The 24,017-nt window shown below is 34.7% G+C and overlaps 1 protein-coding gene across 2 annotated transcripts; it reads left to right on the top strand.

Annotated features, from left to right (window-relative positions):
* Positions 1–785: 785 nt before the first annotated feature.
* On the top strand, positions 786–22,994 carry LOC146896254 (transcription regulator). 2 transcript variants are annotated; one of them, XM_085739297.1, is made up of 51 exons: positions 786–1,015; positions 1,425–1,722; positions 1,890–2,121; positions 2,438–2,777; positions 2,889–3,002; positions 3,091–3,219; positions 3,293–3,484; positions 3,577–3,771; positions 3,911–4,048; positions 4,251–4,373; positions 4,460–4,716; positions 5,360–5,463; positions 6,415–6,509; positions 6,585–6,824; positions 7,743–7,931; positions 8,067–8,133; positions 8,256–8,323; positions 8,529–8,674; positions 9,122–9,230; positions 9,313–9,459; positions 9,543–9,590; positions 9,673–9,801; positions 9,887–10,126; positions 10,215–10,346; positions 10,439–10,524; positions 10,612–10,717; positions 11,330–11,425; positions 11,560–11,712; positions 13,444–13,626; positions 13,718–13,932; positions 14,016–14,148; positions 14,235–14,360; positions 15,334–15,378; positions 15,566–15,643; positions 15,857–15,973; positions 16,843–16,969; positions 17,052–17,152; positions 17,226–17,351; positions 17,458–17,541; positions 18,262–18,408; positions 18,499–18,630; positions 18,711–18,734; positions 18,838–18,984; positions 20,082–20,143; positions 20,764–20,917; positions 21,092–21,283; positions 21,376–21,480; positions 21,672–21,806; positions 22,083–22,334; positions 22,475–22,576; positions 22,678–22,994. In XM_085739297.1, the coding sequence occupies exons 1-51, from the start codon at positions 893–895 to the stop codon at positions 22,816–22,818; spliced, it is 7,224 nt and encodes a 2,407-aa protein (XP_085595423.1). In that variant the 5' UTR covers positions 786–892; the 3' UTR covers positions 22,819–22,994. The 2 variants fall into 2 exon arrangements, with proteins under 2 accessions (XP_085595423.1, XP_085595422.1); XM_085739296.1 differs by having other exon boundaries at positions 22,059–22,334.
* The last annotated feature ends 1,023 nt before the right edge of the window (positions 22,995–24,017 follow it).

The raw sequence follows: 24,017 nt of genomic DNA, 5'->3' as shown, positions 1-24,017 counted from the left end.
ACCTCTATTAATCCCTTTCTAGCTCCATCCATGTCAACAACAAATATAACTTTCAATCATGATGTTATACGATAGAGTGAGGTTAAAAAATGATACAAGTCACTATTATTTTTTTTAAATTTGACTAATACATGTTTGTAGATTATATAGTCTGAAATTACTTTAAATTTGATTCATATTGCATAATCAAACAAAGAGTAATTTAAAAAAGGAAAATGTTAACTTGTGCCCTCAATGCACAAGTTAATGATTCAAATATAGAAAAAAACTTATTGGAATGTGCGCATTGGATTTAATATTTAACTTTTTAATCATTTAAATGCACAAAATTTTATAGGAAGTTTCTTCTTTTAGATTTCTTAACATGTGCCCTAAGGGCACAAGTTAACACTACCCTTTAAAAACAAAGAGACATGAAAATAAAGTGTTACACAATAGTACATACCCATCAAACAAAGAGTAATTTAAAAAAGGAAAATGTTAACTTGTGCCCTCAATGCACAAGCTAATGATTCAAATATAGAAAAAAACTTATTGAAATGTGTGCATTGAATTTAATATTTAACTTTTTAATTATTTAAATGCACAAAATTTTATAGGAAGTTTCTTCTTTTAGATTTCTTAACATGTGCCCTAAGGACACAAGTTAACATTACCCTTTAAAAATAAAGAGACATGAAAATAAAGTGTTACACAATAGTACATACCCAAATGAAAATGGCCCAAAGCCTACCCATCCCCAAAAATACAATAAATAGGCTCTTTCTCTCTTTCTCGCTCTCTCCAGAAACGAAACCCAATTCTTCACTGAAATCAATCTCTCTCGCACTTTCTCTCTCTAGCATTCGATTTATGCTCTTTCTCTCACATCACTTCCCGATCGCTTCCTCCGATGACTCTCGTTTCCTCGCCAACTATGGCAACCTTTTCATCCACAGCTTCCAATCAGATTCGATTTCTGCTCAACTCATTGAACCAACTCAACTTTGACTCTGTTCTTCAACAACTCTCTCAGGTATGAAGAAATTTCCATTCTTTTCACTATTTAACAATTTGCGATTCTTCTCCTTTTGATCGGGGAAATTTAAAAATGCGATTTTAGGTTAAATTCGTTTCTGGGTAGGTGGGGTTTCAGAAAAATGCGATTTTTTAGGTTAATTTGTTTTTTGGGTTATGCTGTTTTTCGCTGGAGATTGTTAAATTGGTTTGTTGCAGTTAAATATACTGTGTGAAATTGATGTAACGTGGGTTTTTGGGATTAAAGTTTACTCTGTGGTGATTTTACAACAATTTATTTATACCATTTTATGCCTGCTATCTGTTTCGTGTCAGTGTCTGTCTTGAGACCCGTGCTATACTCTGCATTTTGTTTATCTCTAGTTTAAATTTAATCTGACTGGGCTGGTTATTGACATTGTTGGCAGTTCACCGAGTTTGGAACAGTTGGATGCATTTTGTTGCTACAAACCTGCTTGGATCACTTTAGTTATGTCGGAAGAGATATCAAAGATATGCAACATGAGCCAATTCTGGCGGCAGTCGTTAAGTACCTATTGGACAGACCTAACTTCAGCACAGTGTTTTCTGAGTCAATGAAGAATGTAGATGTTAATGAAAGCTTTCTCAAAAGCTTTTGTAATGGATTACATTTGTCCTTATTGGAAAAAATTGCCATCAGTCTTGCTTTATCTGATTCTGAAAATCCCGATGTCAGGCAATGTGGTAAGTATGAAGTCAATTTCTCCATCAATTCTTTGCATAATGTTATTCCTACATCCATTTTACATGACAAATGATGTTGATCTCTTCTTGCAATGTTAGTTCTACGTCTATTTTCATATTACAATTTTACTATTTTATATTTGACCTACATTATCACTGCTTTGTAGGCAAGCATTTTTGCATGGCTCAGATTGAAGAATTGTGTGCCAATCCCGGTTCTTTGAGTTGCCATGAGCAAATTCACAGTGTTATCATGTTCCTCAGGCATTCTGAGGGTCTTTCTGAGCATGTAGATTCCTTTATGCAGCTATTATCGCTGGTGCAGGTCAAGGACACACCTCCTTTTGTTTTGACCCCGTTGCTGCCTGATGAGATGCACGAGGCTAATATTTTACGGTGGTAAGTTACTTAGTTATCCCTGTTGTCTGGTTGTGTAGAAGACAATTGGGTTAATTACTGCATAGTTACTGCTTACCTTTATAGTCTACAGCTTGTCATTCTGTCAACTAGTTTATAAACCTATTCTAACGAATGAAATAATTGGTTAAGATGAAACCTCTGAATTGTTAATTAATTTAAAATGCAGGTTAATTAAAACTAGTATCGTAAATACTTCTGAACATAATTGTATGTTTTCATATTAGTTGAAGCATAAGATTAGCTTACCAAGTTGCTACATGTATTGATGACATGTCTGTTTTCCTGTATTCTACAGGAATTCAGAGTTCCTCCATGAGTGTGAAGAAAACGATTTTGATGCTATTTTGGCAGACATACAAAAGGAAATGAACATGGGGGACATTGTGAAGGAACTAGGTTATGGATGCACAGTTGATGTCTCGCAGTGCAAGGAAGTACTGTCACTCTTCTTACCTTTGACTGATAACATGCTCTCTAAATTACTTGGTGCTATTGCACATACGCATGCTGGGATGGAGGATAGCCAGAGCACATTCTTAACTTTCGGCGCGGCCCTTGGATACAACAACCTGTCCGAGTTACCACCACTCAACTCTTGGAATATTGATGTGTTGATAGATACAGTCAAGAATCTTGTGAGTTTTCTTAAATAAAACGTTCCCATTTTGTTGCAAGGTTTTATTTCAGTTATTGGAATAAATTAAGTGAACACTTTCCTTTTCCGTTATTTCTCATATCTCTTACAGGCGCCACAAACCAATTGGGTCCGTGTTATTGAAAATCTTGATCATGAAGGATTTTACCTTCCCAGTGAAGAAGCATTCTCTTTTCTTATGTCTGTTTATAAACATGCCTGCAAGGTAATATGTTGGATGCTTAACTGATGAACATGACACATGTAACCTCGTTGACATGAGATTCTTAAATGTTTGAAATTGCATCTTGCAGGAACCATTTCCCCTCCATGCCATCTATGGGTCTGTCTGGAAAAATACTGAGGGTCAGCTGTCTTTCCTCAAATATGCTGTATGTGCACCACCAGAAATATTTACCTTTGCACACTCTGCGAGGCAACTGGTATGATTCTCTTTCTGCACATCTATTGTTTCTTGTTCCCAACTGCAAATTTTTACTAAAATTTCCTATGCAGGCTTATGTTGATGCGATCAATGGCCACAAGCTTCAGAATGGACATGCAAATCATGCATGGCTGTGTATTGACCTTTTGGATGTCCTCTGCCAGCTAGCTGAGAAGGGTCATGCCAGTGTTGTTTGGTCAATCCTTGATTATCCCCTTAAACGCTGTCCAGAAATTTTGCTTCTTGGAATGGCACATGTTAATGTACAAATTCATAGACTCATATTCAATTACTTTTGCATAGTGTTCCTTTTCCATGTCCTTTCTTTATATGAAGTTCGCATTTGTTCTTGCAGACTACTTACAACCTCTTCCAGAGAGAAGTATCTATGATTGTTTTTCCAATGATAGTAAAAAGTGATGCTGGCAGTGGAATGATTCTACATCTTTGGCACATTAATCCCAATCTGGTCCTGCGAGGCTTTATGGATTCTCAAAACATCGATGTAGACAGCATTGCGAGAATTGTGGACATCTGCCAAGAGCTTAAGGTGGTTCTCATCTAAAGTGTGAACATTTCATGAGTCACTTTGGTTATAGACAGTGTTGACGGTCATGATTTTTCTTGGAACTTTTCCTATCGACTTTGTTATTGTTGTTTACATTAATTAACTGTTGCTAATTTTACAGATTCTATCATCAGTGGTCGAAATTATTCCTTCTTATTATAGTATAAGGTTAGCAGCTGTTGCTTCAAGTAAAGAAATTCTTGACCTCGAGAAGTGGTTGAGTAACAACTTAACTACATACAAGGATGCCTTCTTTGAGGTAATTTTGCCACCCCCACATCCTGATTTCTGATTTATCAAAACACCAGCAGTTGCAGTACACATTTAGACAGTCTTCTCATAGTGTGCGTTTAAGTTATACCGGTCAGAATATATTGCAGCAGAGTAGTGGCTGACATTGTTATACCGGTCAGAATATATTGCAGCAGAGTAGTGGCTGACATTATAGGCTTACTTTGCAGGAGTGCCTGAAGTTCTTGAAGGAAGTCCAAGCTGGCGGATCACAAAATCTATCTGGCCAATCTTTTAATCAGTCTGGCGGTGTTCTGAATCTTTCTACTGAGACAACTGCTACATTCTTGAAGGTTCTACTCGGATCAATGGTTTTATCCTTACGCTGGTCACGTCTAATTTTCAGTTTTATCTGGGATCTTACTTCGTCCAATTACAGGTTCTTAAATCTCATACTGACCTGGTTACCTCTGGACAACTTTCTGAGGAGTTGGAGACGTTGAATATATCTATTATAGATTCAAATCCAAGGCTTCAAAATAGTGAAACTACTGATTCATCTACTTCTGATACCACATTTTCGCAAGAAGTTGAAAACGAAGCAAACGGTATCTTCAAAGATATGTATCATGATGTGATTACTGTCACTAAAATGGTGGAAATGCTAATTGAACGCAAGGAATCTTCTTCGGAAAGGTGATGTCCTTTAAAAGTTTTGCACCTGGCTTATTTGACACTGCATTTTTGTAAGCTGACTAATCCAGGTGTTTTGTGAACCTTTTGGATGAAAAACTGTCTTTGTTAAACTTGTTGGGGATTAGACTCCTATATGTAATACCCTTAAACCTTTCAATTGCCATATGTAAAGGAAATAGCATGTTTTCAGTTTTCAAGGTCAGTCTGTACCCTGTCATCTCACGTCTACAACTTCAGATACTGTGTAGCACTATCTGCTTTTATAATTACCCGAAATCATTCATAAAAACAATGCAGTTCTAAACCATTTGGAGATCATAATTCAAGAATCAAATACTCTTCAATTTTTCTACTTACGACCTTGCCTGAGTTGATAACCTGTCTATATTGTTCATAAATAGAATAAGTTATCTATTACTATATGGGTTCTTTCTGTTTTTTTTATATCCAGATATGGGTTCTTTCTGTTATTTATATGTTTAAAGGAAAGTTCGATTGGAAAATTTGCAAGTATTTATACTTGGCGAAAACGTGTGAAGAGTGATTATTCGATCTCTCTATCTTTGTGTTTCTGATTAGAGAAACTATTATGCGATCTATGGCTTAATATTAATATTCTGTCAATGTTTGTCTGTCTTAACAGGGAGAGATCAATTTTTGAGTGCATGATTGCAAACTTGTTTGACGAGTATAAGTTTTACCCAAGGTATCCAGAACATCAACTCAAAATTGCCGGAGTTGCCTTTGGTAAGCTTATCTTTAGGTACACTGTAAATGGTGAAATTTAACTCAATTTTATTTATTAACTATACTGGGTTTCTACTATAATCTGGGGTAGTACATTGCATCTTATATGGAAAATATTGTTGTACACCAATGAATTATACTTGGTGTTGAGGCTGATGTGCAAGAATTTTATAATTTGAGCTCGAGACAGGTTTTTTTGAGCCTGGTTTAAAGCTCAAGCTTGATTTGAATTTGAGATTTTCCTACAGGTCAAGTTAATTTAAGATGTTTCAATGAGGTCTTGAGTACACGTCTACCAGTAAATCCTATATTTTTAATTTTTTCTCAAAATAATTAATAAATCCCTAGAGTCAATTTGAGCTTTTACCATTCGAGTGGACGACACAACACCTTTTATTCATTTTATTTTGAGTTATTCCATTTGGTTGCCACTTATTTACACTACTAATATCTTACAGTTCCTTGAATTATTTATTGAGATATTTAAACAACAATATGTAAACACATTTTCAAATTTTATCGTTATTAATGGTGTACATTGAATTGAAGTATTATGTCCAAATTGCTTATTAATGGAAATGTGTTCTGATAAATTGTTTTCGGTGACAAAATAGATTAAAAAATGAGCATGAGATGGTGCCCATCAAATATTTTCTTTAAGAAATATCTTTTGTTGGCGATATTGGATTTTTTTGTTTTTTTTAGTTTAATGTTGTTGAGATTTGAACTAATTGGAGACTTATAATGCTTATATTAAAACGAAGTATTCAGGACATGTAAATTAAGATTTCTTGATTTCTTCATCATTGTGGTTTACAATATTAACATTTTGATTTTTGAGTGTGCATACTGGTTACTTTAGCAAACATTCCACATGCACAATTTTGGAACTATATGGTTATGTATTATTTTATTACAATTACAATTTTTTTAATTTTTTTTATGTATTAGGTTCTGTGATCAAGCATCATCTTGTGACACATCTCTCTCTTGGGATAGCTCTTCGATATGTTCTTGATGCATTGCGCAAGCCAGCAGATTCTAAAGTATGTTGTTTTGAAGCATTGTTTTCATTTAAGTTCCATTTCATGTCTGCTTGACCGCGTCTTCGTATGTTACAGATGTTCATGTTTGGAAGTTTGGCGTTGGAGCAGTTTGTTGATCGTCTTGTTGAGTGGCCACAATATTGCAATCACATTTTGCAAATATCCCATTTGCGCAGCACGCATTCAGAAATAGTTACATTAATTGAACAGGCTCTTGCTAGGATATCCTCTGGTCATACAGATGTAGATGGGATGAGCCATACTTCTGTTATCAGTAACCATAGTTCTGCACATTCTACATTCGGTCATGTAGAGGTAAAAGTAAAATTCTTGTTTCTCCTATTTGTTTGTAATTGAAGTCATTTTTTTTATAGCCATGGCTCCGATTTAAGGATTTGATTTTTTTTGAGGTAGGTCAGTGCAGTTAATCTTAGAATTGTGTTAAAGTTAATTTTGACCAGCCTAGTCAATTGGCATAATTAATTCTGAAGCGTTTTTGTTTCTCACTAACATTTGATGATCAGTTCTACAATAGATGGTCGCTGATGATTATTCTGCAGAAACCTGTTGTAGTGGTGTTTGTTTCTTTGTAGTAATTATAGGGGTTACGATCCCACATTTATTAATTCTGAAGCGTTTTTGTTTCTCACTAACATAATTAATGATCAGTTCTACAATAGATGGTCGCTGATGATTATTCTGCAGAAACCTGTTGTAGTGGTGTTTGTTTCTTTGTAGTAATTATAGGGGTTACGATCCCACATTTATTAGAGACATGGCCAAAGTAGTCCTTATAAGGCTCGGTAATACGCTTCCCTCAAGTTGGTTGAGTTAGGCCTTCCCAAATTCTGATATGGGGTATCCGAGTCTATCCTCGATCTGATATTGTTGAACCACCCAAAGATGGCTTGATTATGGAAATGGCCAAAGTAGTTCTCCACTTGCCTTGAACGTTCTTCACCCGTTTAACTAGCTTATGCAGTTGATTTAACCAAGTCCATATACTGACAGTAGGAAAAGAAACCAATTATGGAATCTGGACTATGGAAGTATATGCCATGCAAGCACTGGTCATTGGTGCCTTAAATTGTGTGAATCTTAGTAAATATTATTGCTTGTTGATAAGGTTATAACAGAAGTATACTATGTCGTGTCCTTGTAACTGCCAATTTTATTCTTGTCCTTGCATACTTTGAGATGATGATTTTGTTTTATGCCCTGTACCTTTTGCAGATCGGTGGCCCTGGCATCACACAACCTGGACAGCAGCATATGTCACTGCAGCTTCAACAGAGACGTGAAAATCATTTGGATGATCGTCAGAAGACATCTGTTGGTTCATCTACAGATATGAAGCTACCATTAGCTTCTATAGGGCAATCTCCAGTAATTGCACCGACCGAGGCTCCTAGTGCCAATAAGGTACTATACTTCCATACTTCCATCATGTTTTTTGAGCATGATGTGATTGGTGTGATGTCCCCCATCTCTATTTCTGTCTTTTGGTATTATTACTTGTAGTGTTTCGGTGACTTTATTTTCTTGTTACTGTACCAGCCAATGTTATCATCTTCTTCTCCTGGTTTTGTCCGTCCGTCCCCGTCCCGTGGATCTGCTTCTACCAGTATGTTTCTGATACTTGTGAACAATTCCTTTTGATTACTCAAGGGCATAAGTATTGGGCTTTCTTTCTGCTCTCATTTTCTAATTTTATGCTCTCTTTCTTTGATCTGTTGATTGATGTAGAGTTTGGATCTGCCTTGAATATTGAAACTTTGGTTGCTGCTGCAGAGAAAAGAGAAACTCCTATTGAGGTGCTCTAGCCATTTACAAGAAATTGATTGTTTATATTTATGTTCAGTAGTTTAGATCATGAACCGTTTTAATTTTGTGCTTATGAAGAGTGTAGTAGTATTATTGTGTTTCATCTTCTGCCTATGTCAGTTTAATGAGTTGTTTAAATGTAACTAGCTTTACTTCTATGTGCATTCATTTTATCTTTGTCTTTGCCATAAATAGGCTCCAGGATCAGAGGTCCAGGACAAGATATCGTTTATAATTAATAATATATCCTCTACTAATATCGAAGCCAAATCAAAGGAGCTCACAGAAATTTTGAAAGAGCAGTTCTATCCATGGTTTGCCCAGTATATGGTCATGAAAAGGTACACATACTCTGTAATTGAATCATGTAATTAGCTTGTAATTTTTTTTATCAATGTAAACTTATGTACATGGGGTTGTAATGTGCTGATAATATGTATAGTATGGGTTTCATAGAGATTAGTTCGGCAAGGAAGTTAAAGATTGACTGTTGATACTTTATGTTATACTGTACTGGAGTGTTTATCAGTGTCTGATCCGGGGATATAAAACTCAATTATATGATTGTAGCATGAATTATGTTGAATTTGTAAATATTGACAATATAGTCTATATTACCTTCAAGATTAACTGAACTGATGATTAATAACTGATCTGTTGACATGGAAATAGGACTATTTTACATGGCTTTTGTGCATATATACTACGTCCTTCTCTTTATATTATATGATATTAGCTGTTGTATATTTTAGTTAACTTCACTTATACAAATTGATTCTTTTTGGTAGAGCAAGCATTGAGCCGAATTTCCATGACATGTACCTGAAATTTCTGGACAAAGTTAATTCAAAGGCTTTGAACAAAGAGATTGTCCAGGCAACATACGAAAATTGCAAGGTTTGAGCCATGTTACTGTTCCCTTCTTGTGATTGAACTGAAGATGTGCGAAAAGTTTGAAATAATACAGTGTACTCTTCAGGTTCTTTTAGGATCAGAACTCATCAAATCAAGTTCAGAAGAGCGGTCCTTGCTTAAAAATCTTGGTAGCTGGCTTGGGAAGTTGACAATTGGACGGAATCAGGTTTTGAGGGCTCGTGAAATAGATCCCAAATCTTTGATTATAGAGGTAATATCCCAATTGAATATATTTTAGGAGGTAACGACATTTCAATTTGTAGTGTACTTATTAAGTTGTATTGAATGTTGTAGGCATATGAGAAGGGGCTGATGATTGCTGTTATTCCATTTACTTCCAAGGTAGAATTCTTGATTGTGATAAACTATTTTGATGGTCATGTTTAATTTCGTGCTTAATTTATCATTCAATTTTATGTTGTAGGTCCTTGAACCATGCCAAAGCAGTCTTGCTTATCAACCCCCTAATCCTTGGACCATGGGCATTTTAGGATTGCTTGCTGAGATTTGTTCAATGCCAAACTTGAAAATGAACCTCAAGTTTGACATAGAGGTTACTATCTCTTATTTCCTTCTTAAATTGTTGTTCTAGTCACATTTCTCTCTTACCTAATTGCTCAAATCCTTGTGTTATATAGGTTTTATACAAAAATCTTGGTGTAGATATGAAGGATGTCACACCAACTTCTCTTCTGAAGGATCGTAAAAGAGAAATTGAAGGAAATCCCGATTTCTCTAATAAAGATGTTGGGGCATCTCAATCACAAATGATTTCTGATATAAAACCTGGCCTTGTTCCTCCAGTAAATCAAGTGGAGCTACCACCTGAAGTCTCCAATCCATCTAATAGCGGGGCTCATCCACATATGCTGCCTCAGGTTTGTTTTCCTTACTTTTTATCTGGGGTTTTGGCTACTGTTTCTGTTAAACTATATATTGTATTTTAAATGTTTCTTGGGTGGATAGTATGCTGGTTCTCTTCATATTTCCACCGGAACGATGATGGAAGATGAGAAAGTAGCACCTCTGGGCTTGCCTGATCAACTACCTTCTGCTCAAGGACTGATACAAGCAAATACTACCCCCGCATCTTTCCAGGTTAAAATTGAAACTTGTTTTTCTTCTTTCTTGGACCATATATACCCGACTTTGTATTCTCATCATAATTGATGATTGTTTTTCGTTCATAGCTCCCAACTCAGATACAAAGTATTGGAACTCATGTTATTATAAATCCAAAGCTCAGTGGTTCTGGATTACATACTCATTTCCAAAGGTATGGAGTTCTTACGATATTCTTCTGGCACTTATCTGACTGTACTTGTTGGTCGAACTTTATATTTTTAAATTTTATTTATTACAGAGCGGTGCCCGTTGCGATGGACAGAGCCATCAAAGATATAGTGTCCAGTATTGTGCAGCGCAGTGTTTCCATAGCAACCCAGACAACAAAGGAACTTGTTTTAAAGGTTGATAATTCAGTGAAACCTTCTTGGATTTGGCTCTCTTTAACAAGTAGATAGTAAACTGAGAAAATCAAGGGTTGTTATTTTCAACAAACTCATGATTTCCTACAATGTACCTCAAATAATAAACCATCAAAAATAATAACCATTAATTTCAACAAACTCATGATTTCCTACGATGTACCTCAAATAATAACCATTAATTTCAACAAACTCATGGTTCCCTACGATGTACCTCAAATAAAAACCATTAAATTAACACACACACACACACAAACACACACACACACACACACACACACACATATATATATAATATTATATATTGCATTTCCTAATTTAATATTTGCTACAATGGAATGTTGTGATTTGTAATTTATATCTTTTATAATTATGTTAATAGCTTTCTTTTTTGAGACATTTGATGAGCGAAGTGGAAATTTCAGTTGGAAATTAACAAGTCTAATGCATCATTGTCGTTGGTTATGTGGGACGACATATGGAAACAGCTGTTGTAGTCCCGTTTCAACTTCTAACTTCTAACTGGCAGCCTTAATCTGCAATAGCCTGTTCTCAAATTGATCTTTGTTATTTAATTTACTCATATATTTGCAGGATTATGCCATGGAATCAGAGGAGAAACGTATTAAAAATGCTGCACACTTGATGGTTGCCAGTCTGGCTGGGAGTTTGGCTCACGTCACATGCAAAGTAATGCACGGAAATATGGCCATTAATCAATCCTTTTTTTTTTTTAAAAAAAATCTGGGCAAGTTCTATTAGGATGACTCACTTTATAGGATCCTTACTTGTTTTTATCTTCTACTTCAATTTATTTCTTCCAGGAACCGTTACGGACATCTATATCAAATCAGCTGAGGACTGCACTTCAGAATTTAGGTATTGCAAATGAAATTTTGGAACCAGCTGTGCAACTTGTCACCAATGATAATCTAGATCTTGGTTGCGCCGTCATTGAACATGCCGCTACTGACAAGGTTAGCTCTTCTTGATGGCTTTTCCTGTAGTTACCGTTATTTGTGGGATGAATATCGTTTTTAAAAATAAAAATAAATATCTGACTAAAGAATTGGAAGCGAATAAAAGAGGCGCGAGTGTGTTACATTATCCAAAAACAATTCATGATTCAAGATATGGTGCTACAAGCAAAGACCAGCTTTACACTCACACACTCCACACTTTCCACCATCACCACCTTCTCTTCCCTCTCCTCAATTCTTCAACTTAAAACCCAAGATATTGCTTTAAATTATAAGAAGATATACAATTTGGTTGAGTTTTTTGGTAAGTTAAAGATGTTTAACACTTGGCACTTAAATTACAAATATTAAAACATTTTTTCAGTCGTGCCATAAGTCATAGTTCAACTGGCAAAAATATCGAAATTGTTAAGTCAGATGTCATGACAGGTTTGAACCCCGACCCCTCCTCTTGTGTGTGAAAATTTATGATGGTTTTTCCTATAGATGGTAGTAAGGAAAATTATGCTTATATTCGTTCTCTGATATAACATTTAATCTTAGAGGTATTCACACCATTGTTAAGGTGATGTATCATTTATCCATGATTATTTTCATTACTGAACTTTTTTTAGCTGTACAACTTGTATTTGTGAACCACCAATTGGTGACCCATACATAATGTTTTTGGGTTTGTAATGATGGGAATTTAACAAATTGTCGCCTTTCCTGTATGTGGTTTTCCTGTGAAACATTTCCGACATTATAATTAACTTTGGTGAAAAAAGGGGATGTATTGTGTAGATAGTGGCATTGCTTTGATATCGAGGACTAATAAGAATAAGTTAAAATTATTATCCAAGGAAATACACTTTTGCCTGATTCTTGCTATCCTGATCAATTTAATCATTATATTTTTTTGTGACTTCATCGAGGGCAAGCCTAGGTGCAATTGTAAGAATGCTGCCTTGTGATTTGGAGGTCACAGATTCAACAGTCTCCCCACTTATTGGCGGGAGAAGGTTAAAGCTGTGTACATCTACCTTCCCAGCCTTGGGGGAGCCTTGTGCTTTCGGTCACCCATTTTTTGTGTGTTACTTCATAATTTTGATAAATGACTTGTGAAGTTTGTTTTTAGAGAACAAATGACTTATATGGTACATTTGTTACGGATTAAATTAAAAGTGATTTTGACAATGAATAATTTAGAGATTATTTTTTAGAGATTATATTCATATTCAGAATCTATTTTGCGTTTGTTTACCATAATAAAAATCACTTTTTTTAAATAAATAATTTAGTTTGTTTGGATACAACTATATAAAAGAGATTTTTTGTTACAAAATTAGTTCAATCTTTTGGCCCTTATTTTCTCTCTCTTAAAAAACATCTATTTTTTGAGAAGCTCTTGACAGCTTCTCATTTGAAGTTGTTTTTAGATTCAGATTTTTTTAGAAAGCTGTAACAAACGGATGCAGTACTCAAAGTGATTATTTTTTTAAAAAAGTGTATTTTCTTTTCTTAAAAAATCTATAACAAACGGGCTCATAAAGTTAGTAACTGGTTAATACCAGTGGCTATGATATCAGTTTCTTCTTTTTTGAGTTTACAGTAGCTGTGATATCAGTTTTTTATTTTTATTTTTTGAGTTTACAGTGGTAAACATAGGTCAATTGTAATACTTGTTCTCTCCCCCAGTCTTTGTCTGTTTACCTGCTTGTTGACTTTGGCGCTGCATTCTATTTGTAGGCTATAAACACCATCGATACAGAGATTAGTCAACAGCTTTCGTTGAGAAAAAAGCATCGAGAAGGTATGGGTTCTACATTTTTTGATGCAAATTTGTATCCACAAGGTTCTATGGGTGGTGTTCCAGAGCCCCTGCGCCCCAAACCTGGTCAGTTGTCCCTGTCACAACAGCGTGTCTATGAGGTATTTAATTCCGCTCCTGTGTTAAACTATTTGACGAGCTTTAGAGCCTCGAAGAACACTACAAAGTTTAACTACTTTTCATTTATATTAGGACTTTGTTCGACTTCCTTGGCAAAACCAGTCTAGCCAGAGCTCACATTCAATGTCTGCTGGCGCTACCGTTCAATCTGCCAATAGTGGTCTCACTGGCACAAATGGTCCTGCACCGGGACAGATAAACCCTGGTTACTCCCTAAACACAGGATATGAGGGTGTCTCTCGACCGCTAGATGATATGCCAGAATCTAATTTTGCTCAACATTTTAGGTGCGCAATTTTTGTTCAGCATGGTGTTGTAATTAAAATTTTACAAGTCTAATTTTATTTACAATCTGCATTTAATGTTTCAGTGCTTCACCAATTCACATTAGAGCAGCTGACAATGTTTCCCAGCAGAGTTTGGAGAAAGACTCTGTTGCCTCATTTCCTTCAACTGCTTCCACCCCTGAGTTACACACGATGGATTCTTCAGATGCTGGGAAAGTGAGAATTTTATTTAAACAATGTAACTGCATAAATTCCTAATGTATCACAATTGGTGTCTAAGTCTGCTTTTATGCTATTGCAAGGAATCCGGAGCTTCTTCACAACCACTGATATCATCCGGTGCTGTAGAGCGCATTGGAAGTAGCTTCTTGGAACCCTCTCTCACTACAAGGGAAGCTCTGGATAAATACCAAATTGTCGCACAAAAGGTTGTTACTGATCTTTATAGCTGCTTACAATATTTGTTTCTTTGCATATCCTGTTTTAGGAGTTCAGTATAAGCAATGTAGTTTATCTCCATGTAATTCTACACATGAATGCAAATATTTTTTAGAGTTGTACTCCATTTTGTGGCAGATGTTTCATTTTTTCCGATTGTGCTTTTGGTTGTTTAAGTTTCTTCTAGGAGCCATGAGTACTTTAGTAATACATGTATGCTTCATCATAGTACATTGTCCACAACACAAATTTTAAAAGCTTCATAACATACTGTATGTTGCTGTGAGGGAAGGGCTATCCTAGATAGCTAGGCTTTTAAAGTTATTTGGTGAGTTATTTTTGTGGTACTAGAAATAATGACAATCCTTTGTTCATGAGTCCTAGCTGCACTTACCATTTTTGGATAATTATAGAATTGTTTCATTTGTTTGATTTCTTTTATATCTTCTATAATTTGTTAGGTTTTTAAATTCAAAAAAATATGCAGCTTAGGTTAGGTTTAGCACATGGTATTTTTTCTTGTTATTTGAACCTTATTAAAATTGAATTTCAAAATTTATTTCGTTCTAGATCAAGATTTTGAGCAAGTGTTGGATGGAATAGCCGTCTGAATGATGATGCTTTTGAAAGTAGACATGTCTAGATTCAATGGAATTAGCTGTTTGAATGATGATACTTTTTGAAGTAGACATGTCTAGTTTCAATTGAATTAGCATACATTGTTCTTTGATTTTTGTTCTGTATTTTGTTTTTCTTGTCATTTTTTTGACAACGGGGATAAAACTGTTGTGTATCCATCGGGAGGCTTGATGGACATTTCCAGTTGGGCCGAATTGTTATAAAATTATATTTGAAATGGAGCCACTGGTTATGCCATGAATTGTTGATTATTTATTTTTCTTGACTATTTTCATATCGAGTTTTGCTATAGACGTTTATTAACTGCCTGTGTGCCATTGTCAGTTGGAAGCTTTGGTCAACAATGATTCGAGGGAAGCAGATATTCAGGTACATTATTTTGCTTCACTTTTGGTACTTTCTTAATTATACATTCTTTTTAACCTAATTTGCAATTATATATTGACATCACCACTATAATTTTTATTTTTCTGTCTGGATAGTTTGTTTTTCTGTCTAGATTAGACAGGTCTTCTTCCCAAATTTTAATATCTGTTTTGGTTCTACTTATGTTTAGGGTGTCATTTCTGAGGTACCTGAGATCATACTCAGATGTGTTAGTCGAGATGAGGCAGCTTTAGCTGTGGCTCAAAAGGTGCGTTTTCTTCTACAGGGATTCAAGAATTATATTTAATGCGTAATGCGAGATATATTATCCATAAACAGTAGTTGGTTATTCCGTAGTTGCATATTTTAACCATGTCTTATGTCTGAAACCCTACTTTCAGTAGGACCATGAATGGTTGTCAAATTATTTTCTATTTGAAAATCACCATCTATTGTTTGTTAATTTATAATATCTAAATAGGTTTTCAAGGGCTTATACGACAATGCTTCAAACAACGTTCATGTTTGTGCTTATCTTGCAATCCTGACTGCCATTCGCGATGTTTGCAAGCTTGCTGTCAAGGAGCTTACTAGTTGGGTATGTTTTGTTAACTGAAAGTTGTCAAGGAGAATTACAAATTTTTCTTTCCTTGTTTCTATGCAAAATTTTAGTTTTCTCACTTTTCCATTTTATAGCTATTTGTAGTTTGTTCACTGTGCATAAACTATTCTTCCTGTAACCTATTTGCAGTTTATCGTTTAAATAATTAAATTAAAAAACAAATGATTTAATTAGTGAAATTAAGAGACCGTTTGTTATAGCTTTTTTAAGAAAAAAAATAACTTTTTTAAAAAAAAAAAAATCACTTTAAGAGTAATGCATCCGTTTGTTTCAGATTTTAAAAAAAATCAGAATCTAAATAAAATCTAAAAACAGCTTAAAATGAGAAGCTGTTAAGAGTACCTTCTAAAAAATAGATTTTTTTAGAGGAGAGAGAAAATACGGGTCAAAAGATTGAACATTTTGCAACAAAAAAAATCCCTTTTATATAGTTGTATCAAAACGAAGTAGCTAATTTTTTTAAAAAAAAAGATTTTTATTAGGGTAAACAAACGCAAAATAGATTCTGATTTTTCATAAAATCTCAAAAATAATCTCTAAATTATTCAATGTCAAAATCACTTTTAATTTAATCCATAACAAACGGTCCCTAAATTAATTAAAATAACATAAAAATTTAGTATTCACAAAAAAACGTAAAAAATTGAGTTTGATGTGAGCTAAAGAAAAGAAATACAATTTTATAAAATGAATAACAAGTTAAAGTCGAAAATGATGTTTTCCATAGTTGATACAACCTTCAGGGAGCTCACAACTAGATAAGTTACAGTTGAGTTGAGGCATACATTCAATCAGTGGTATTGTATATAATTTCTTCACTCAAATGTACTGTATAATTCTTGCAGGTAATTTACTCGGAAGAAGAAAGGAAATATAATAAAGATATTACTGTTGGTCTCATTGGCAGTGAACTGCTAAATCTAACTGAGTACAATGTTCATATGGCAAAACTTATTGATGGAGGAAGAAATAGTATGTCAACAGAGAATACCTTTTATTGTTTTTCCCTTTTTGTGCTTTTATAACCTAACAACTTCACTGGTTAAATGTACAGAGGCTGCTACAGAGTTTTCAATATCTCTTCTTCAAACTTTGGTCATCGAGGAACCGAAAGTTATTTCTGAACTTCACAATCTTATTGATGCTTTGGCAAAGGTTTGCAATTATAATCTGTGTGGCTTCATTTTTTTGCCATCACCTCAAAATTTGACCATATTTTAATTTTCAGCTTGCCACAAAGCCTGGATATCCCGAATCGTTACAACAACTTCTTGAGATGATCAAGAACCCTGCTGCTCTATCTGCTAGTAATGTTGGAAAGGAGGATAAGGCGAGGCAATCAAGAGACAATAAGGTCAGATGAGATTAACATTTGCTGCACTGTTTCGTGCATTTTTTTTTTACTTTAGTTTTTTGTTTTTGCGTGAAACATGATATTTTATCTGTTTCCATCAAATCAGGGTCCTGGTCTGCAAGTTGCAAACAGGGAAGCATTGAACATTGTAGATTCTGTTGAACCTGATCCTGCTGGATTCCGTGAACAGGTATCTTGACTTTGTAAATATTTGACAGCTTGTCTCATACATGAACACCCACAAAATGAAATACCCCAGAATATTTACTGAAAAGGTGACTTCAACAGAATAACAGAAAGGGAAGCATAGAGAAATATCTCTTGATTGTCAACACCAAGAGCCCTTTTTGTAGAACTACCCTTGTCCACTCTTTTCCCAGCGTAGCCCATAACTAACTTGCTCTACTAGTGATCCAATGTTAATTTTCTGACATGGATTCCTGTTATGTCCCTATAAGAGGAAACATGGGAATGAATCAGATAAGTGAGAGTTCTATTGCATCGAAATTGAAAAATAATTAAAAGATTAGTAGCTCATCTTGAGCATACAAAATGTAATTTGGAACCAGATATTTCCTCTGGAACTTCTGAACAATGTCCTTGTCTGTTTTTTTTTTTTATTTTTTTATTTTATATATATATATACACACACACACACACACACAACTGTATATTGTAATATGCAAGTTAATAACTGCCTTGGTCTGAGTTTAAGAATTGGTAAAAGGCCACCCTTTAACAATAGTTAGAATATCAAATATGCCTTAACTCTGTACTTCAACATGGGTTCAATTGTTGGACCATAACTTTTTTTATTACAATATTTGTTGGTCTCTATTTTTTTTTCTTCATAAGGAATAGATTATGCTCCCTGTCCTCCTAATGATTACTTGTTATGCATGCGTTGTAGGTTTCCATGTTGTTTGCTGAATGGTATAGGATATGTGAACTTCCCGGTGCCAATGATACAGCTTCTACCCACTTCATCGTGCAGTTGCACCAGAGTGGGCTGCTTAAGGGAGATGATATGCCAGATCGCTTTTTCCGTCTGTTGATGGTGGCATTTCTTTCTTTATGCAACTTACCTTTTCATACTTTTGGCTAGGATTTTCAATTTGATCAATGTTCTTCTGTATCTTTTTTCCAGGAAATTGCAGTTGCACATTGCTTATCCACTGAGGGGATTAATTCAGGGGCACTGCAATCTCCTCAACAGATGCCGACAATGTCATTTCTCGCAATTGATATTTATGCAAAGCTTGTCTTCTCGATTTTGAAGGTTGTTAACTGTACTCTTCTTTTCCTTTCTCTTATTTGGAGTAGTTATCTTATTAGCAGTTTTGTGTGTTTTTGGGACAGGGATCAAGCAAACTTCTCTCCAAGGTATGGAATGTACTAAATCATCAAATGCTGTCTGTCTCCCTCCCTCTCAGGCTCTTTTGATTCTGTTATTGTGGTCTAAAAACTGTATATTGCTTTCTGGCAGATTCTGGCAGTTACCGTCAGATTCATTGTAAAAGATGCAGAGGAGAAGAAGGTTTCTTTTAATCCAAGACCATTTTTCAGATTGTTCATCAATTGGCTTCTGGATCTCGGCTCACTTGAGCCTGTTACTGATGGTGCAAATCTGCAGGTGTTTGTCACTTTCATTATTCCTTCATTACTCTCTCTCCTTTTCCATCCTGGGTAGAAAGATGGGACCAAATCCTTTTCTCCATTAGTTTTTATTTTAGAAGGGTCATAATTTTGTTATGGATGTTGACTTGGTATTTTCCGTTTGTTAAAAAAACTGAAATTTATAGAAAAGGCTATGTGAACAAAGGTCTCATGAAGCAAAGCTTAACATTGATTAGAATCTTACATATATTTAATTTGTATTAATTTTCAAATAGGAGAGATATTTAAGCTAAATTGTAAGTTCAGAATCACAGCACAAAATATTTAAATGATTTTTGAAAGATATTTAAATGATAATAATATTTAGAGTGGCGAGTCCCTTGTTATTTCACAACTCATAGTGATGTTAAACCAATTCTGCTTGGAATACGGAATTATGATAATAAAAATGTCATTGTTTACAGTTTTTTTTTTTTTTTAACGGCATCATTGTTTACAGTTGATTGCATGTTTAGTGCTTCAACTGTTGTTAACATGTGATTGTGGTCCTTTTGTCAATTTTTGCTCAAATTGTCCTCAATTTTTTTTTGCCTTCATTTTGATTTTCAACCCAAATTTGGAGTTTTATGAAATTGAGATATGAAATGACTGAAGATTGTTGCAATCAACTCCTGTCAATTTCTATCCAAATTTGGTAGTTTATAGAAATATGTTACGAAATTATTTTGAATATTTAGAAGCTAGGAATTTGGTTTAAGTTGGATAAATTTAAAGGATTTTATAAGACGAGGCTAGGGGTTGAAGGAAGAGAAAATTTGGATTTTTTGGTATGAAACTTGATATTTTGGTTGGTGAGTTTTGAGTCAGTTTTATAGATTGCGGATGTCAGACCTTGGTGAAATGCCAGAAGTCCGCCATATCTGCCATAAAATGCCATGGCACCATTGCCCTTCACAAAATTGCCATAGTGGTTGCAAAAATCAGCCACCTCAATCTATACCATGACGGCCCCATGGCCGCTATTTAACAACACTGTTGGGTGAAACTGGGGATTTCAAAATAAGCAAATCCAAATGCACATATGTGACTAATACTACTACATATATTTTGCAGATTTTGACTGCTTTTGCCAATGCATTTCATGCTCTACAGCCACTCAAAGTTCCTGGATTCAGGTTAGAGTTAGTATTGTGTAGTAACTGCGCCAATAGTTGTCTGATTTGTAGTTTGATGATAATTTTCTCATTGAATGATATTTGTGTCTATTCGTTTTAAACCATTTGTTTATTTTTGGTATGGAAATGTTGATATTGCTGAATTTATTAAGAATTCCTGTTTGGTGAAGATGGGGTATGGTTAACAAGTGACCCTTTACTTCCCGTTCACTTTGTCGGAGCTTTCTTTGTTAATGTTGTGATCCTATATCAATTTAGTATATATTGCCAATGTAGTTTTCATAATGCTTGGACAATCTTTGTCCTTTGAGTGATATTACATCTTGTGCTTTCTCGCTTTGCATCTTTATTTTTATGGTATGTTTGGCATTTGTGTGTATACGGATTAAATACCTATTTTTTTGAGAAGTATTCTTTGAAGTTCCTTCTGGTTGATTTTCTTGTGCATGATTTCACCACAGTAGTTGCCTTTAACAAATGTTTCTGAAACAAATAAATCATTCACTATCATATATTTTTGTTGTTTATATTCTTTTTGTTTAATCCTACGTTTGTTCATACACCCTGTGTAGTTTTACTATATAATATATAATTGGTTGTCATGTGGATTTTTTCCTCAGTTTTGCCTGGCTGGAGTTGGTTAGTCATAGGAGCTTCATGCCAAAAATGCTGACTGGTAATGGTCAAAAAGGCTGGCCTTATATCCAAAGGTTGATTGTAGATTTGTTCCAATTTATGGAGCCTTTTCTGAGGCATGCCGAACTAGGAGATCCGGTCTCTCTCTCTCTCTCTCTCTCTCTCTATATATATATATATATATATATATATATATATATATATATATATATATATATATATATAATTCAATAATCAATTATGTGCTATCAACTCGTACTTCATGCCCAATAGTTCTTACACACATTTTTTGTTTTGTTTTGTTATGATTAGGTCCGTGTTCTCTATAAAGGCACACTTAGGGTGCTCTTGGTGCTTCTTCATGACTTCCCAGAGTTCCTATGTGACTATCACTTTACCTTTTGTGATGTTATTCCTCCAAGTTGCATTCAGATGCGAAATATCATCCTAAGTGCATTTCCGCGTAGTATGAGGCTGCCAGATCCTTCAACTCCAAATTTGAAGGTCTTGGAATCCCATATATCTTTTGAAATTTGCGTTGAAGTTAAGGAAGAATAAATTGACATTGCCTCATTGACTTGTGTTTTTGTATGCAGATTGATTTGCTTCAAGAAATAACTCAATCCCCTCGTATTCTTTCTGAGGTTGACGCTGTATTGAGAGCAAAGCAGATGAAGGCTGACATAGATGAATACCTTAAGGTACTCTGCCTCATTCTCTTCAAATTGCATTTCTATAATATGCAAGTTTTCGGACATTTTCTTCTATTTAATTCTTCATTCCTTTTCTGCTTTTTTCTTATTGACGAGGCTGCATACATGGACATAATTTTCAAAGTTTAAATTTTATTCTTATATTCATTTATTTATTTACTCAATCAAACTTTCTGCAGACAAGGCAACAGAGTTCTCCATTTTTATCTGAATTAAAAGAGAAGCTACTCCTCTCACCCAATGAAGCTGCCTCTGCCGGCACTCGTTACAATGTGCCATTAATCAACTCCCTTGTACTGTATGTCGGGATGCAGGTGCTGTAAATTTGAAACTTAGATATTTTCAACTTGTCAATGATCACACATGTTCTCCACTGATATTGAACTTTTAGATTGTAGTCTCAAAATTAACTTTTTGCTAAAAGCATGTTGATTATGAAACACTAAGCATAAAGCAATCGTCTTGTTATGTGCATATTTATATTTTTCTTCTCTCGCTATTTTTTACTTAAACTTTAGTCAATGATCTGAAAGATTTCGTAACATGTCTTTTTTTTTTAAATGTAGAATGTTTGGGCTATTAATGTACAGGCAATCCAGCAGCTCGAGGGACGAACTCCCCATGCACAATCAGCAACAAATGCATTCCAACAGCATCTATATTCTCCTACAAATACAGATGTTATCGCTGCTTTGGATATTTTCCAGACACTAATCAATGACTTGGACACTGAAGGACGCTACCTTTTCCTAAATGCTGTTGCTAACCAACTACGTTATCCCAATACTCACACACACTACTTCTCCTTTGTCATCCTTTACCTGTTTACAGAATCAAACCAGGTTCACATGAACTTCAAATTTTCCAATTAAGTTCTATTTTCAATTTATCTTGAACATCATCTGGCATGGACCAATTGAAGCAATTTATTTGTTTACAAAATTGTGGGCATGTATTAATATCTTGTGTCTTGACATGACAGGAAATAATTCAAGAACAAATTACAAGAGTCTTGCTAGAACGCCTCATTGTAAACCGACCTCATCCATGGGGCCTCCTCATTACTTTCATTGAGCTGATCAAGGTATTTTTTGTTGTTGTTGTTGCTGCTGCTGCTTTGTTTAATACTTCCCTTGTTAGTCGATTGCAATTAACGAAATCCTTCTTTTTTGTTGTCATTGGCAGAACCTAAGGTATAATTTCTGGAACCGATCTTTCATAAGATGCGCACCAGAGATCGAAAAACTTTTTGAATCAGTCTCGAGATCTTGTGGAGGTCCAAAACCTGTGGATGAGAGTATGGTCTCGGGTTGGGGTCTGACATAACTGTATACGAAGTTGGGTTTTCTTTGTAATTTTGTTTAGGCTAGCTATCTCATAACAAACCATTCTATAATATTTACGTACTGTTGATCGATCGTTCCAACATATGCTTTTTTTTATATATTTCTCATTGTAAATGATATAATTTTTTGTGAAGTGCTCTTTTTATCTTTTAACTATTTACAAGCTTCTCCAGACCATACTGGTCCATGCAAAGGGTTTGTTAATATATGTTAGATTCCATCAAGTGTTTAAATGGGATCCAACTATACATGGCCTCCAAATATGGCTTCCAAATTTTATTGATCAACCATAGGGAAATGCTTATAAATAAATTCCACTCTAATAATAAAAATATATTGTCATTAAGTTATTAAAGCTTACCCGAGCATTGTGTGGGATATCATTTAGTTAGTATCATCTTATTTCAATCAATTAATGTCAGAACCATCATGTCAAGACTTTTTTTTTTTGGATCGACATATTTTATATAACGTAGTTGGATGGCTGCCTTTAAATTTAATATTTTTTTTTTATCAAGTAACAATATTGATGAGCAAATTTTTTTTGATGATGAGCAACAATATTGCAAAAAGGGCAACGCGAACAAACAATTTTTTGATATCCCTGATTAATTGCTTGTTAAGAAAGGAAGAAGAAAGATTACTTGAGAAGCAAGCTAACTCATCTAACTAACTGGCTACATAAGTAATCACATCTATTAATAGCTTACTACCAGCTGGCGTTACAGTTAGAAGTAGTTAGAATTGGTTGTAATATGGTTACATAGCTATAATCATATGCAGATAGATGATCACACTTGCTACCCTAGTCCAGAGCTAGCAGGATTCATCCCCATTGTAACAATTTATTCATTGAGAAATAATACAATGCTCTCCATTTCTCTCTTTAGTTTCTTAATAACCGTTGTTGTACATTTTTGCTTGATCACTTTCCTCCCTCTCCCACAAATAAAAAACAGAGAGACATTATAGTACAATATTAGATGCTAAAAGCAATGTTGTCAAAATCGTGTGTTAAAATGTAAAATCCTCCGGTTTTATGTTTTTAGGTGTGAAGTTCGGGAATAGTTCACGAATGAGTTAATTGCTTCGTATATATCCTACTTGATTGATCTCTCGGAGTGTTTCAAAGTGATCTAGCTCCTAAAATAACACCTAACAGATGTCGGTGACAGCCAC

The sequence above is a fragment of the Medicago sativa genome, chromosome 8 (assembly GCF_051527215.1).
Source record: "Medicago sativa cultivar Bolivia chromosome 8, Bolivia_mono, whole genome shotgun sequence".
Lineage (NCBI taxonomy): Eukaryota > Viridiplantae > Streptophyta > Magnoliopsida > Fabales > Fabaceae > Medicago > Medicago sativa.
The sequence above is the reverse complement of the archived record's forward strand: the minus strand, read 5'-3'. Positions and strand labels throughout refer to the sequence as shown.